The 16723-nt window shown below is 37.4% G+C and overlaps 1 protein-coding gene across 1 annotated transcript in view; it reads left to right on the top strand.

The window, feature by feature from the left end:
- GRM7 (glutamate metabotropic receptor 7) overlaps positions 1 to 16723 on the top strand; it is a gene marked incomplete at its 3' end in the record, with an annotated part of 1084681 nt that overhangs the window by 710879 nt on the left and 357079 nt on the right. The window contains exons 11-12 of the mRNA XM_079934350.1: positions 2573 to 2714; positions 9826 to 9980. Coding sequence (XP_079790476.1) covers positions 2573 to 2714; positions 9826 to 9980 — 297 coding nt within the window. The remainder of the gene's footprint in view (positions 1 to 2572; positions 2715 to 9825; positions 9981 to 16723) is intronic.

A 16723-nucleotide genomic window follows, 5' to 3' on the forward strand; every position in this document is an offset into this window, starting at 1 on the left:
TAAGATTCATTCACGTTCTTCCAAGAATCAATAGTTCCCTTTTGTTGCTGAGTAGTATCCTATTGCCTGGGTAGACCACGGTTAGTTTATCCATTCACCTGTTGACACATGTCTTAGTTGTTTCCAGTTTTAGTGTTTATGAATGAAGTTTCTATAAACATTTATGAGCACACTTGTGTGAACATAACTTTTCAATTCACTTGGATAAACAGCTGGGATTGGAACTACTGCTTGATATGTTAACTCTATATTTAACATTTTGGAAATGCCAAACTATTTTCCAAACTGGTTGTACCATTGTGCATTTCCACCAGCAATGAATGAGATCCTATTGCTCTGCACCTTCTCTAGTATTTGGTATTGTTAGTATTTTTTAAAAGCTATTTTAATAGGTATTTAGTTTTTATTTATTTATCATTGTGGCTTTTTCTGGTTTTTGGGGGGAGGAGTTGTTTAGCTCTTCTTTCTTTTTTTTTTTTTGGTGGTACGCGGGCCTCTCACTGTTGTGGCCTCTCCCGTTGCGGAGCACAGGCTCCGGACGCGCAGGCTCAGCGGCCATGGCTCACGGGCCCAGCCGCTCCGCGGCATGTGGGATCTTCCCGGACCGGGGCACGAACCCGCGTCCCCTGCATCGGCAGGCGGACTCTCAACCACTGCACCACCAGGGAAGCCCCTCTCTTATTTCTTAAAGTAGTTTAGATTGCTGATTTTGGATGTTTCTTCTTTCCGAACATAAGCATTTAATGATATCTATTTCTGTATAAACATCAGTTTAGCTGTAATCTATATATTTTGAGATGTTGCCGTTTCATTTTCATTTAGTTAGAAATACTTTTAAATTTCCCTTGACACCTTCTCTTTGACACGTGGGTAGATGTGTGTTGTTTAATTTCCAAGTTAATTTAGATGTATGTTGTTTAATTTCCAAGTGTTCGGAGATTTTCCTCTTTTCTTTCTGTTACTGATTTTCAGTTTGATTCTGTTATTGTCTGAGAGCATAATGTTCTTTTGAATTTAAGGGTTTTTTTCTCTTTTATGACCCAGAAGATGGTCTAGCTTAATGAATGTTCCATTTCCCACTTGAAAAGAATGTCTACTCTTCTGTTGTCCTGGGAATCGCTCTGTAAATGTCAGTTAGGTCAAGTTGGTTGATAGTGTCGCTGGACTTCTATACTTTATAGAAGGACCACCGGTGATTTCAAGCACATTGAAGGTTGAGAGCCACTTAGAGAGAGCTGACACTGATTGGGATTAAGATGTAATGGAGGGGGCTTCCCTGGTGGCGCAGTGGTTGAGAGTCCGCCTGCCGATGCAGGGGACACGGGTTAGTGCCCCGATCCGGGAAGATCCCACATGCCGCGGAGCGGCTGGGCCCGTGAGCCATGGCCGCTGAGCCTGCGCGTCCGGAGCCTGTGCTCCGCAGCGGGAGAGGCCACAACAGTGAGAGGCCCACGTGCCACAAAAACTAACCAAACAGACAGCCAAACAAAAAAAGATGTAATGGAGGTTCACTTTTGGATTAGAGTTTATACTTTTCTATGCTTATGGAAGCCTAGTAGCTTCCACCCAGTTGTCGATGCTCTGGGTATAAGCTTGTTAATTATGGGTATCTCCACATTACAAAAAGAACAAGGTTTTCCTCTTGTCTCTGCCCCTAGGTCTTCTGCCCATTGGATGACCTTTGGGGCCTTTCCTACAAATAATCCTCTCTACCTCTTTTGTCTATGCAAGCCTTTCTTAAGTTGTGTTTCATAAAACAAACAAACAAACAAAAACCACTAGATCCAGGAGCTGCTACTAAGCAGGTGTTGAGTAGTGGAGAGGGTATCAGTTGCTTGCTAAACTGCTGCATGTTCCCCTGTCTTGATATTCATAAGCCAGTTAATACCATAATGGTCCTGAGAAGTCTGGAGTAAACACATTTATTTTTCTGTTTAATCCCCTTTTCTATTAACATGAAATGGGCAATGCTAACTACCTTATAAGGATTTTTAAGATCAGATAACATACATAGAACACACATTTGTAGGTTGGGCACATAGTATGTGGTCAATAAAAATTTATTACTCTGACTTATAATAGTTGATCTTGTTCTTGTTGTTTTATTTTTAGATTTACTCCATTGGCTGTGAGCTTGAAAAGTTGGAACGGGTATAAAGGGGAAAAAATTATGAGAATGCAAACACCAGAAAAGCAATAGAAATTGGCATGAGTTTTACCTGTTCAAGTACTTTTATACTGTAGTTGACTGTGGTTTTCTTGTAGTGTCTTACATTCATTTTAAAGCCCTCCCATCCAGTTTGTCTACCTAAACCTACCTCTCCAGAATGAGTATCACTGGTACTCCTGTGCATACAAGTGCATTACTAAAAAAATGAGGCTGTGCCTTACCATGGAAGGTGTACCGAGTATGAACTCAGCATAATATCCTCAGCCTTCCTCATTCAGCAAATCACCAAGGAAGCGCTATGCACTCAGAATTTGCAAGTTCCTCCTCCCCGTCTACTTTCCCTGGTTTGTTTGGTATCTCTGCGAGAACTTTATTGATACTCTGCTTTCTTTTCTTACACAGGTGGGCTCTGCATTGCCCAGTCCGTGAGAATCCCCCAAGAACGCAAAGACAGGACCATTGACTTCGATAAAATTATCAAACAGCTCCTGGACACACCTAACTCCAGGGCTGTCGTGATTTTTGCCAACGATGAGGATATCAAGTAAGGCTGACTGGTGAAATTCGTTAATATGCATGTTGCGATTTAGGAGACAGAAAGATCAGGATCCTGGCAGACAAAGGGGAAAAGATAGCACAGAATCAAATCGATAATTACATGGTGGCAGAGTCTGTTCGCGCTTTCTACCCCACAGAAGTAATTAGAGCGAACCGTGGAAGCAGCGGCATGTTTCTGTCATATATTTCCCCCCATTAGCTAAAAAATTGTATTCAACTACTTGTAAAAAGAGAAAACCCCTGGACTTTCTGAAGGTTCTTTTACTAATTAATATATCCACGTGTAACAGACTTTTATCTAGAGTGGTTCTTCTTAATGTAAAACTGCCTTATATTTCTGGCCATATTACTCCTGCTTTGGACTTCATGTGTTCAAAACCAAGCTTGTCATATCTCTACATTCTCCAATCCACTTGTCGTCTTTTTCTTTACCTTGATCCTCCTTGGTGTCAACAATCTGATTGTTAATTTTGACTTTCCTTTTTAGCTCATTCCTTGGCCAAGCCATGGAGGGCTAACCTTTGAAATGTTTCTAGAACACAAATAGGCCCTGTTTCCATTTCTGACCACTGCCACCTCGGTTGGTCCACAATCCTTATCATTTTTAGAACAAACAGTAATTACACCTGATTTCAAATATCAAAAAATGTTTAAAAATCTAGATTAAAAAAAAAGATGCATTCATCCTGTCCCGTAGCTAACAACTTTTCCTTTCCAGACGCTATAGCTAATAACCAGTGTCTTGTATATTTTTCTAGGGACAGTGTGTATATTTTTACACAAATGGTAGCACACTATTGATCTCCCCCCTGCTCGCCTTCACTCACTCTTTTTTCGTGGAAGTCTCTGGATGTCAGTACCTATAGATCTATTCAGTCTTTTCAATAGCCATGCAGAATTGCATTTTATATATTTCCTGTCATTTATCTAACTGCTCCCTTCCTGATTGACATTTAAGTTTGATTACAGACTTTTGCAATTACAAATTGTGTTGCGATAAACTTTCTCTTCCACAAATCTGTGTGTGCAAATATGAAATGTTAATATACACATACTTTACAATGTGTGATATATAATATTAACATACTGCAAATATATAATAATTACAAGTGTATTACTTTATATATTTGTAAGTATTTAAAACAGAAATTCCTGGAAAATAAGTTTCCAGGACAAAGATGCGTTCCTTCTTAAATGTGAATATTGTTTTCCAAAGAGATGTTGCCAGTTTACACCTCTGCTGATGGGAAAGCTGTGTGGATTTTTTTAATCTTAGTTTGTCTCACAGTTCAAAATAATATGTCACTTAATTTGAAGATGAATATATTTTATTAAGGGTAAAGTTGAAGGTTCCAGGCCATTGTTACCCCCACGTGGAGTATTGCATCTCCATCACTGCCAGCCTGCCGGTCCTGTGTGTCCCCCTCCATGTGTATCCTCCATCTGCTTCTGAATCCACCCATCACTTAATTGGAGTCTGTATTCTCCACTAGTTTGTACACATCATTAAAATGGAGGCGATGCCCCTTTTGACTTCCTTTCATAACCTTCACCCCATCACGGTTTTGAGCTCTGACATGGGTGGCAGGACGAGTAAATGAGAAGAGTATTAAACCTCAAGTCAGGATACCCGAGGATGGATTTTTTTTTTTTTTTGCTACCTAAATGACCACCGTCTCACCTTGGGCAAGCCTCGCCCCACACCCTACTTCCCTAACTCTTTGAGGCCTCAGTCTTCCCATCAGTAAAATGAAAATCCTTTTGAGCTCTTTCTGTGATGATCTGGACTTGTGCTTTTCTAGCTTTATTTCATCCCATGCTCCCTCGTGCTTTGTGTACTGCAGGCAAGGGGCCATTTGTGTTTCGTCCTCCCTGGGTCTTTGTACATTCTCTTCCAGCTGCCTGGAGTGCTTTGCTTCCCCACTTCATCATTTTAGTGCCGTGGATAGTGTTGCTTTTGAGGGAAGATTTCTCTGAACAATGTAGCTTTGATAAGTTTCTCATAACAACTCAGTTTCATAGTTTATGTCACTGATGTAATTTTACATCCTTTGATCATTTAAATAGTGTCTGTATTCTCCACTAGTCTGTAGCCCTCATTAAGACAGAGATGATGCCCCTTTTGAGTCCCTTTCATATCCTTAGCCCTTATCACAGTGTTCAGTACATGGCAGATCCTCAGTGAATGTCATCAAGTGAGAATGAATCAAATGCCTAGTCTGTTTAATAATTTAAGTAAAGGCCTCTCTCTCTGAACTTCACGATGGTTTAAAACGTGGTCCTATTTTTGCATGTAGACCCTGCCTTCACTCACTCAGTTCTCCACCTACAATGCATGACTGGTCCTCCAGTGTGTCCTAATCACTCCTCCATCAGGGCTTTGACTCATGGTGTTTCTCCTCTACCTCTCTACCTGTTGAGATTGGGTCTGTTCTTCGAGGTTTATTTCCAACGTGCCCTTCTCCATGAAACTGTTTCTGATCACCCCTTAGACGTATCATTTCTCTCCTTACAAAATGCTGATTCTCTCGCTCTTAGGGCATTTTCTTCAACACTTTGTGATTTAGTTATTTAAGGCACTTTGTTGTTATAATATTACTCTTTCTTTTCTTTTGCTCCAGATCTTGTCAACTCATACTTTTCTTAATCATCTCATAAATTTTTTTCATACATATTTTGCACATTCTAAAATACGTAATACATTGTTAAGGTGTGGCCCCCTGTTTATATTTATGTACATGGCACATAAAAGATTTATTTACTAATAGCTCTGGTGATTAATTGGTTGTAATATCCTTGACTTGCAGGTAGTGTGAGGTTTTAGTTTGCGATGTAAAAAGGTATAAAATCTGCTCAATAGCTATGCTCATTATTTTTTGCATGGGAGTTTGTGGTTGAATACCATTGTGTAGTGTGACTCATAGAAGCGACAGCAGTAATAGGTTTTGAGCACAGTAATAAAAGTCAAGTGCATATATAAGTTTCTTCCAAAACATGAACTTAAGCCCACTGTTAACCCACAATGTTATGTTATTTCTTTTTTCAGAAGATCTGCACTGTAGATGGGGAATTTTGAGATTTCTTAGAACATTAATTTCAAATACTTTGTCAGAGAATAGCAGTGAGAAGACCTTAATATCTAGATTTTGAAGCTAAGTGCTTAATCAGTCATGGGTACTGATAATTTGAATGTTAGACAAGAGTGTATTGTTTTCCTGAAACACTTTTTTCTTCTGATTATAAAAGTAATACAGGGCTATTGTAACCCACTGGAAAATAATGGAAACATTTTTGCCGTTGCACTTAAGTTAAAGGAATCCTTACGTTTACTCTGCCCCCTGCTTATCTAGAAGAATTAAAGGTTAGGGAGCATAATCACAAATCAGGATCGCAAGTAATCCCCTATAAAACTTGCTATCCCAACACTCAGAGATAACCACTAATAAAATTCTGGTTTAACATTTGCAATTATTTTATTCTAAATGTAAGTAAGTTTTCCCCAACAGAATCAGGATCGCATAGAATTTGATATTCTACTTTTTGCAGTTCACATCTCATACCATAATATGTTTAAATGGTTCAATCTTATTTCTCTTAATAAATTAACCCCCACTTTTATGTAAACATATTAAAGTGAATATTTACTTTTTGTATTTATATCAGTTTTGTCTTTCTTACCTTGTTATAGTTGGCTTCTCCCCATCCTTTTCATGCTCTTCAAACCTCAATGCACTTTCTCAATGAACTGTTATTAGCAACAAATTGTATATTATCCTTATTTTTCTGTGCTGTCGTACAACTCTATACTTTTAAGTACGCATATATTCATATATGTGGGGCCAGCCTTCATTATGTAAGAACTGAATCATCTTTTTCAGTTTTTTTAATTTGACTTTTTTTTCTTAACAATACCGTGCAGAAATCAAACTATGTATAATTTTAATTGGTCTCTAATCCATCCTTTGGATGCACTATCATTTCTTTAACCAGTCCCTTATTGCTCTACATTTAGGTTATCTCCAGTAATGAACATACGATTTTCACAGCATCAGTAATCATATCCTTTGGATAGATTAGTATCAATAGAAATGGTATCTCTATGGATAAAGTATAAACGATTGTGTTTTATTTTTGTGAAAATAATAAAGGCACATAATTTTTTAAAAAAACAAAATATGACTAAAACATTTTTGATGCAAAACATTGGTCTCCTGTCCCATCCCACCTTACTCTCTGGTTTTGTTCTCCTTGAGCAATTATTATATTTCTTTAAGCGAATTCTACTGCTTTTACCTGCCTAATGTGCTTATACTGCAATTTTGGAACTATTACTTTAAAAGATTATCTATCAATTCCTCTTATGTGAGGTAGAATTTGGCTCATTTACACCTCCTTTATCTTCCCAACAGTGTTCTATCAGATTTTCATTTAGTAAAACTCAGAGTTGACATTATTATGATTGTATAAATATTATATACTACAGCATCAAGTATTTTTTCTGTGATATGATTTTGGGGGAAAAACTTTTTGTTTTTCCTGGAGTTAATATGACAGTTTTTTTACTTGCATAGTTATCTTTAATATTTTATTATTAATGTCCTAGGTCTATCACTTTTCCCATATGTTCATATATATAAAATAATCTGCGAGTTCCATTACTTTTTCAGACACTTCCCTCCTGAAAGCTCTATCTTTCTGTTTTAAACTAGACTGGTCTCTATTATTTTAAGATTTTCTTTTTCTTTCTCTCTCTCTTTCTTTCATTTTTATTCATCATTTATTTTCTTTTTTTGCTGAAGTGTACCCTCCAATGATTTTCTAGTAAAGGAAAAATTAAAGAAAAACTTTTCTGTGTGTTTCATGCCTCAAAATATTCTCATCCTGCCTCCACACTTAATTACTAGTTGGAAATGTAAGGTGTGGTCTCATATTTATTTTTAAACACATCATACCTGGCACGTAAATGATTTATAGCAAGTATCTATGGTGACTAATGAATTACAAAACTTGAAACTTGCAAGGCATTTGAGATTCTAAGTTTGCATAGGAAAATCTTTAAGATCCCTTGGATATCTGTCTATCTATCTATCTGTCTTTCCGTCTATCTGTCTGTCTTTCTACCTTTATAGATGCCAGTTCTATTTGTATAGAGATTCTGTGTGTGTTAAATATTAGAATTCTAGATTATGAATGTTTTTTCTCAAAATTTGGAAGGCATTACTTCATCATCTGTCATCCTTTTTTTTTTTTTTCCCCTTCTCTTGAGAGGTTGGTAATATTCTGCTTCTTATTACTCTCCAGAGGTCCCAGTTTTCTCTTGAAAGCTTTATTCTCACTTTTTCCAGAACTCTTAATTCTGTGACATGCTTTATTTCCCCCCATTAAATTGCTGGATGAGTCTCTTTTAATTTGGAAATTCATACTTTCAATTCCTTGCAGGTTTTTTTTCATTAAAAAGATATTTAAAACTTTAATTTCTCTTTACATTTGTTCTGGAAATGCTATTAGTTGGATGTAAGTCTTCCTGGGTTTATTCTTTAAGACACTTATCTTTTCTTGTGTATGTTATACCTTTTTGTTGTCGTTTTGCTTTCTGAAAATGTTTCTTCACTTTCTTCTTTATCTCTTCTAACTTAATTTTAGTTTCATATTTTTAATAACTAAGGGTTATTTCTTATTGTTGTTTCTATCTCATTCTTGGTAATAGAGATGATAATTCTCATTTAACTGCACTTGCTTCTTTTTGTTTCTTTTTTGTTTGTTTTTTTGGTATATTTTCTCTGCCTCACTCCACACCAATTTCCTTTCCCTTGTTAATTTATTTGGTTTCTATTTAACCTTGGGAATTTTCCACAATGATGCATCATTTCCGGCAGTTTCCATTGGAGTAAGACACAGAGAGTTCTATGTACATGGGCAGAATTTGTCAACTGACAGGGCTCTGGGTGGACTGGTCAGGCATCCCAGTGGCCATTCCGTGAGAGAATAACTCTGTGTCAGTATCTACAATCTTTTTCCTGGGGTGGTTCAGATTTTTCCAGATAAGCTGTTTTCTGCCTGGGAAAACACACCTTTGGTTTCTAGAATTCTCTAAGCCAGGTGAAGATTTCCTAGAGGGTCTTACCATTTCATTTCTTAATGGTAATTTAACTTCTTCCCTCACTCCGACCACCGTCATGTTTAACTCACCACCTCACATCTACCACCTTCTACGTTTGGGTGTTCACAGTATCAGAACCTATTCCTTAGGATTTTATTGGAAAATTACCATTCCGTATGCTGCCCAGATGAAAGAGAAGGAGACCTTTGGTTTTTGCAATTTCATATACAGTTTTTCAACCAGTCATATTGTATTGAACCATGTACATCTGTGGTACCTGGTATCTGCAAGTCCTGAGAGGCAAACCAACAACCACTGCTGTTATTACCCACCAAAGTAGTTTCTGTTGCACAAATGTAGTTACCTTTTATCCATCCCCTGTTCTTCCAAAAATATTATTGTATTAATTTCATGAAGAATGAGTTTCCCTTTTTTTATTTGCCCTTATTGCCCTTGTTATTTGTATACTATTTTCATTTATAAACATGAGCTGTACATGTTTCAAGCTTAATGTGAATTTCTGTTCATTTTTATAAATAATTCAAGATGCTTCATTTAGACTGATACATTGCTTTCCAGAAAAGATACGTACTACCAGCAGCGAATGGGAGTGCTCACGTCTCCAGCCTCATGCCAAAACTCACAACACAGAATAAAACCAAACGAACGTTTTGGCCAAAGTTAAATATTGTGTTCTAATTCACATTTTCTGCCTTTTTAATGTATGTGAATAACCAGCTTACTGGTTATTTATATTACTCCTTTTGTCTTTTGATTTTTAATACTCTGCCTATTTACCTCAAGCTACTTTGATTACTTGTCTTATTGGTTTACAAAAACTCTTTATATATTAAGGATGTAAATCCTTTTTCTTACTATTGATCACTTACTTTTTGAGAAATATTAACTTGCTTTTCTTCTGCTTGATTCCTAATATGTATGTGTTCAATAGCTGCTCTTTATCATTAAGATATATTTTTAATGTTCCTCTCCACAGGCAGATCCTTGCAGCAGCCAAAAGAGCTGACCAAGTAGGCCATTTCCTTTGGGTGGGATCAGACAGTTGGGGATCCAAAATAAACCCACTGCACCAGCATGAAGATATTGCAGAAGGAGCCATCACCATTCAGCCCAAGCGAGCAACTGTGGAAGGTATGAGTTTTCTCAGTAGCATGATACTATAAGAGAATGGTTGGTGCTGTGTAGGGTGGCTAAACGTGTGTCTCTTTGTGGGTTGGGTTTTTTACATAATTTATGCAGGATAGTTTCAAACTTGCAGCCATGAAATACAAATGAGGCCCTATATCTGGTCTATTCTTTTAGTTGATAGTCTTCTTTTGAAAAGATCATGTTATTTTCATAATAATATCCCAATTAGCATATATCCTTTGTTTTATTGTGCTGCAAGAGCTTTCTGAGAGATCATTACCCTTAATAAGAAGTGAAATAATAACACAATAAAAGTGTATATAAGCGAGCTGCATTTTCTAAGAGTATTTTCCCTTTGTAATTTCTCCATTATTTCCGTAGCAGGATAACTATAGGGATTCTTTTTTTTTTTTTTTTTTACATCTTTATTGGAGTATAATTGCTTTACAATGGTGTGTTAGTTTCTGCTTTATAACAAAGTGAATCAGTTATACATATACATATGTTCCCATATCTCTTCCCTCTTGCATCTCCCTCGCTCCTACCCTCCCTATCCCACCCCTCCAGGCAGTCACAAAGCACCAAGCTGATCTCCCTGTGCGATGCGGCTACTTCCCACTAGCTATCTACCTTACGTTTGGTAGTGTATATATGTCCATGCCACTCTCTCACTTTGTCACAGCTTACCCTTCCCCCTCCCCATATCCTCAAGTCCATTCTCTAGTAGGTCTGCGTCTTTATTCCTGTCTTACCCCTAGGTTCTTCATGACATTTTTTTTTCTTAAATTCCAGATATATGTGTTAGCATATGGTATTTGTTTTTCTCTTTCTGACTTACTTCACTGTGTGACAGACTCTAGGTCCATCCACCTCACTACAAATAACTCAATTTCGTTTCTTTTTATGGCTGAGTAATATTCCATTGTATATATGTGCCACATCTTCTTTATCCATTCATCCGATGATGGACACTTAGGTTGTTTCCATTTCCGGGCTATTGTAAATAGAGCTGCAATGAACATTTTGGTACATGACTCTTTTTGAATTATGATTTTCTCAGGATATATGCCCAGTAGTGGGATTGCTGGGTCGTACGGTAGTTCTATTTGTAGTTTTTTAAGGAACCTCCATACTGTTCTCCATAGTGGCTGTACCAATTCACATTCCAACCAGCAGTGCATGAGTGTTCCCTTTTCTCCACACCCTCTCCAGCAACTATAGGGATTCTTTTCCCCCATTACCTCTTGAGGTCTCTTCTGACCCCCAAGATCATACACTGTATGGTCCAGCTCAGGCACCAACATCACCTTGCCTTCCTGGGGCTCTTTTGTTCTTGCTTTCTTTTTCTCTTTCTCTTACCTTCTGAAATTGCTGTCCCTTTTCTTTTCCTTTGCCTTCCTTGCTGCTGCAAAGATTCTTTGAGAGGTAGAAGGAGGAGAGGGCGTTTATTGGCATCTTTCTGATCTAACAAAAGTTGCTGATTACAATTTATGTTCTCCTTTAATTTGAATAGTTATTGCTAAAAGAAGACACTGTAAAGAAAAACAACTCCTCCACTGGTATCCTGCTTTGTCTTCCTTTTCGGATGGGCAAGGTCTCCAAAGATTCCATAAAACAAGCTTTGCACGTTAAAAAGAACCCCATCCTCTCACTCACAAAAATCAAATATTTGCCTTTCTTTCTATTCTGTCTCTACTCCAATCTAAGTAATTATTCTCCCCAGAATGCTGCATGTTCTCTGTGGGCCTTTTTAAAAAAGCCAGGTTGTGATTCTGTCACTGTTTCCTTTCTATGTTATCTCAGGGAGATAAAGATCCCATGAGTCACCCATGTGTTCATTGAGAGGCTTTGAATTAATTTCATTCCCAAATATATGTCCGGAGAAGATTGCCTATCTTCCTACCCAACCCAGTACATCTGCAGATGAGCTACAAGAATAAAAGCTATTTTAACTCTTTCCACTCCTTTTCACTAAAAACTTAACTATCTACTGTGTGCTTTGCTCTGTGCTGAGTTGGAAAAATAAGAAGAGGACAAAAATCCCATCCTCAAAGCATACGGAGCTCAGTAAATGTATCAGAAAATAGTTGATGACTATGTAACATGAGAAACACTGCAGGCACAGTGCGGAATACATGGATAGATGGTGTGGGGTAAGATAAAATGCAAGCTTGTCTAGGGTGGTGATGCTGTGGTTGCGGAAAGATGCCTGAGAGGAGGTAAAACAGGAAGTGATGCACTAAAGCTCATCACATAATGCGAAGAAACTCCTCTACTCCAAACCCAGGAGGTGGGAGCAGAGGAGTGAAGGAGCAGGGCATATTGGGATAACTTTAAATAATTCATTCTGCAGCCCAGTCCTTCATTGTAGCCATCCTTAAATCCTTCCAGTTCTTTTTTTCTTTACATTTTGTTTTTAACATCTTTATTGGAGTATAATTGATTTGCAATGGTGTGTTAGTTTCTGCTTTATAACAAAGTGAATCACCTATACATATACATATATCCCCATATCCCCTCTGTGTTACGTCTCCCTCCCACCCTCCCTATCCCACCCCTCTATGTGGTCACAAAACACCGAGGTAATCTCCCTGTGCGATGCAGCTGCTTCCCACTAGCTATCTGTTTTACATTTGGTAGTGTATATATGTCCATGCCACTCTCTCACTTCGTCCCAGCTTACCCTTCCCCCTCCCTGTGTCCTCAAGTCTGTTCTCTCTGTCTGCATCTTTATTCCCGTCCTGCCCCCATATTCTTCAGAACCTTTTTTTTTCTTTAGATTCCATATATATGTGTTAGCATACGGTATGTGTTTTTCTCTTTCTGACTTACTTCACTCTGTATGACAGAGTCCATCCACCTCACTACAAATAACTCAATTTTGTTTCTTTTGTGGTTGAGTAATATTCCATTGTATATAAGCGCCACATCTTCTTTATCCATTCATCTGTCGATGGACACTTAGGTTGCTTCCATGTCCTGGCTATTGTAAATAGAGCTGCAATGAACATTGGGGTACATGTCTCTTTTTGAATTATGGTATTCTCAGGGTATACGCCCAGTAGTGGGATTGCTGGGTCGTATGGTAGTTCTATTTTTAGCTTTTTAAGGAACCTCCATACTGTTCTCCATAGTGGCTGTATCAATTTACATTCCCACCAACAGTGCAAGAGGGTTCCCTTTTCTCCACACCCTCTCCAGCATTTATTGTTTGTAGGTTTTTTGATGATGGCCATTCGGACTGGAGTGAGGTGATACCTCAAGGTAGTTTTGATTTGCACTTCTCTAATGATTAGTGATGTTGAGCATCCTTTCATGTGTTTGTTGGCAATCTGGATATCTCCTTTGGAGAAATGTCTATTTAGGTCTTCTGCCCATTTTTGGATTGGGTTGTTTGTTTTTATGATATTGAGCTGCACGAGCTGCTTATAAATTTTGGAGATTAATCCTTTGTCAGTTCCTTCATTTGCAGATACTTTCTCCCATACTGAGGGTTCTTTTCATCTTGTTTGTGTTTTCCTCTGCTGTGCAAAAGCTTTTAAGTTACATTAGGTTCCATTTGTTTATTTTGTTTTTATTTCCATTTCTCTAGGAGGTGGGTCAAAAAGGACCTTGCTGTGATTTATTTCATAGACAGTTCTGCCTATGTTTTCCTCTAAGAGTTTTATAGTGTCTGGGCTTACATTTAGGTCTTTAATCCATTTTGAGTTTATTTTTGTGTATAGTGTTAGGGAGTGTTCTAATTTCACTCTTTTAAATGCAACTGTCCAGTTTTCCCAGCACCACACCAAGGCTGTCTTTTCTCCATTGTATATTCTTGCCTCTTTTATCAAAGATAAGGTGATGATATGTGCGTGGGTTTCTCTCTGGGCTTTCTATCATGTTCCATTGATCTGTAGTTCTGTTTTTGTCCCAGTACCATACTCTCTTGATTACTGTAGCTTTGTAGTATAGTCTGAAGTCCAGGAGCCTGTTTCCCCCAGCTCCATTTTTCTTTGTCAAGATTGCTTTGACTATTCGGGGTCTTTTGTGTTTCCATATATATATTGTGAATTTTTTTGTTCTAGTTCTGTGAAAAATGCCAGTGGTAGTTTGATAGAGATTGCATGGAATCTGTAGATTGCTTTGGGTCGTGTAGTCATTTTCACACTGTTGACTCTTCCATTTCATGAACATGGTATATCTCTCCATCTGTTTGTATCATCTTTAGTTTCTTTCATCAGTGTCTTGTAGTTTTCTGCATACAGGTCTTTTGTCTATATAGGTAGGTTTATTCTTAGGTATTTTATTCTTTTTGTTGCAATGGTAAATGGAAGTGTTTCCTTAATTTCTGTTTCAGACTTTTCATTATTAGTGTATAGGAATGCAAGAGATTTCTGTGCATTCATTTTGTATCCTGCTACTTTACCAAATTCATTGATTAGATCTAGTAGTTTTCCGGTAATATCTTTAGGGTTCCCTATGTATAGTATCATGTCATCTGCAAACAGTGACAGCTTTACTTCTTTTCCGATTTGGATTCCTTTTATTTCTCTTTCTTCTCTGATTGCTGTGGCTAAGACTTCCAAGCTATGTTGAATAATAGTGGTGAGAGTGGACAACCTTGTCATGTTCCTGATCTTAGAGGAAATGTTTTCAGTTGTTCACCGTTGAGAACGATGTTGGCTGTGGTTTGTCCTATGTGACCTTTATTATGTTGAGGTAAGTTCCCTCTATGCTTACTTTCTAGAAGGTTTTTATCATAAATGCGTGTTGAATGTTGTCAGAAACTTTTTCTGCATCTATTGAGATGATCATATGGTTTTTCTCCTTCATTTTGTTAATATGGTGTATATCATTGATTGATTTGCGTATATTGAAGTATCCTTGCATTCCTGGGATAAACTCCACTTCATCATGGTGTATGATCCTTTTAATGTGCTACTGGATTCTGTTTGCTAGTATTTTGTTGAGGATTTTTGCATCTATGTTCATCAGTGATATTGCCCTGTAGTTTTCTATTTCTGTGACATCTTTGTCTGGTTTTGGTATCAGGGTGATTGTGGCCTCGTAGAATGAGGTTGGGAGTGTTCTTCCCTCTGCTATATACTGGAAGAGTTTGAGAAGTATAGGTGTTAGCTCTTCCCTAAATGTTTGATAGAATTCACTTGTGAAGCCATCTGGTCCTGGGCTTTTGTTTGTTGGAAGATTTTTAATCACTGTTTTAATTTCAGTGCTTGTGATTGGTCTGTTTATATCTTCTATTTCTTCCTGGTTCATTTTGGGAAGGTTGTGCTTTTGCAAGAATTTGTCCATGTCTTCCAGGTTGTCCATTTTATTGGCATATAGTTGCTTGTAGTAATCTCTCATGATCCTTTGTATTTCTGCTGTGTCAGTTGTTACTTCTTCTTTTTCATTTCTAATTCTATTGATTTGAGTCTTTTTCCTTTTTTTCTTGATGAGCCTTGCTAATGCTTTATCAACTTTATCTTCTCCAAGAACCAGCTTTTAGTTTTACTGATCTTTGCTGTTGTTTCCTTCATTTCTTTTTCATTTATTTCTGATCTGATCTTTATGATTTCTTCTGCTAACTTTGCAGTTTTTTGTTCTTCTTTTTCTAATTGCATTAGGTGTAAGGTTAGGTTGTTTATTTGAGATGTTTCTTGTTTCTTGAGGTAGGATTGTATTGATAGAAACTTCCCTCTTAGAACTGCTTTTGCTGCATCCCATAGGTTTTGGGTCATCCTGATTTCATTGTCATTTGTTTCTAGGTATTTTTTTTATGTCCTCTTTGATTTCTTCAGTGTTCTCTTGGTTATTTAGTATTGTATTGTTTAGCGTGCATGTGTTTGTATTTTTTGCACATTTTTTCCTGCAATTGATATCTAGTCTCATAGCGTTGTGTGTGGAAAACATACTTGATATGATTTCAATTTTCTTAAATTTACCAAAGCTTGATTTGGTACCCAAGATATGATCTATCCTGCAGAATATTCAATGAGCACTTGAGAAGAAAGCGTATTCTGTTGTTTTTGGATGGAAAGTCCTATAAATATCAATAAAGTCTGTCTTGTTTACATGTGTCATTTAAAACTTGTGTTTCCTCATTTATTTTCATTTGGTTGATCCGTCCATTGGTGAAAATGGGGTGTTATAGTCCCCTACTATGATTGTGTTACTGTCAATTTCCCCTTTTATTTGCCTTATGTATGGAAGTGCTCCTATGTTGGGTGCATAAATATTTACAATTGTATCTTCTTTTTGGATTGATCCCTTGATCATTGTATAGTGTCCTTCTTTGTCTCTTGTAATAGTCTTTATTTTAATGTCTATTTTGTCTGATATGAGAATTGCTACTCCAGCTTTCTTTTGATTTCCATTTGCATGGAATATCTTTTTCCATCCCCTCACCTTCAGTCTGTATGTGTCCCTAGGTCTGAAGTGGGTCTCTTGTAGACAGCATATATACGGGTCTTGTTTTTGTATCCATTCAGCCAGTCTGTGTCTTTTGGTTGGAGCATTTAATCCATTTACATTTAAGGTAGTTATCGATAGGTATGTTCCTGTTACCATTTTCTTAATTGTTTGGTTTGTTATTGTAGGTCTTTTCCTTCTCTTGTGTTTCTTGCCTAGAGAAGTTCCGTTAGCATTTGTTGTAGAGCTGGTTTGGTGGTGCTGAATTCTCATAGCTTCTGCTTGTCTGTAAAGGTTATAATTTCTCCATTGAATCTACATGAGATTCTTGCTCAGTAGGGTCATCTTGGTTG

This window comes from Stenella coeruleoalba (assembly GCF_951394435.1).
Source record: "Stenella coeruleoalba genome assembly, chromosome: 10".
Taxonomy (NCBI): domain Eukaryota; kingdom Metazoa; phylum Chordata; class Mammalia; order Artiodactyla; family Delphinidae; genus Stenella; species Stenella coeruleoalba.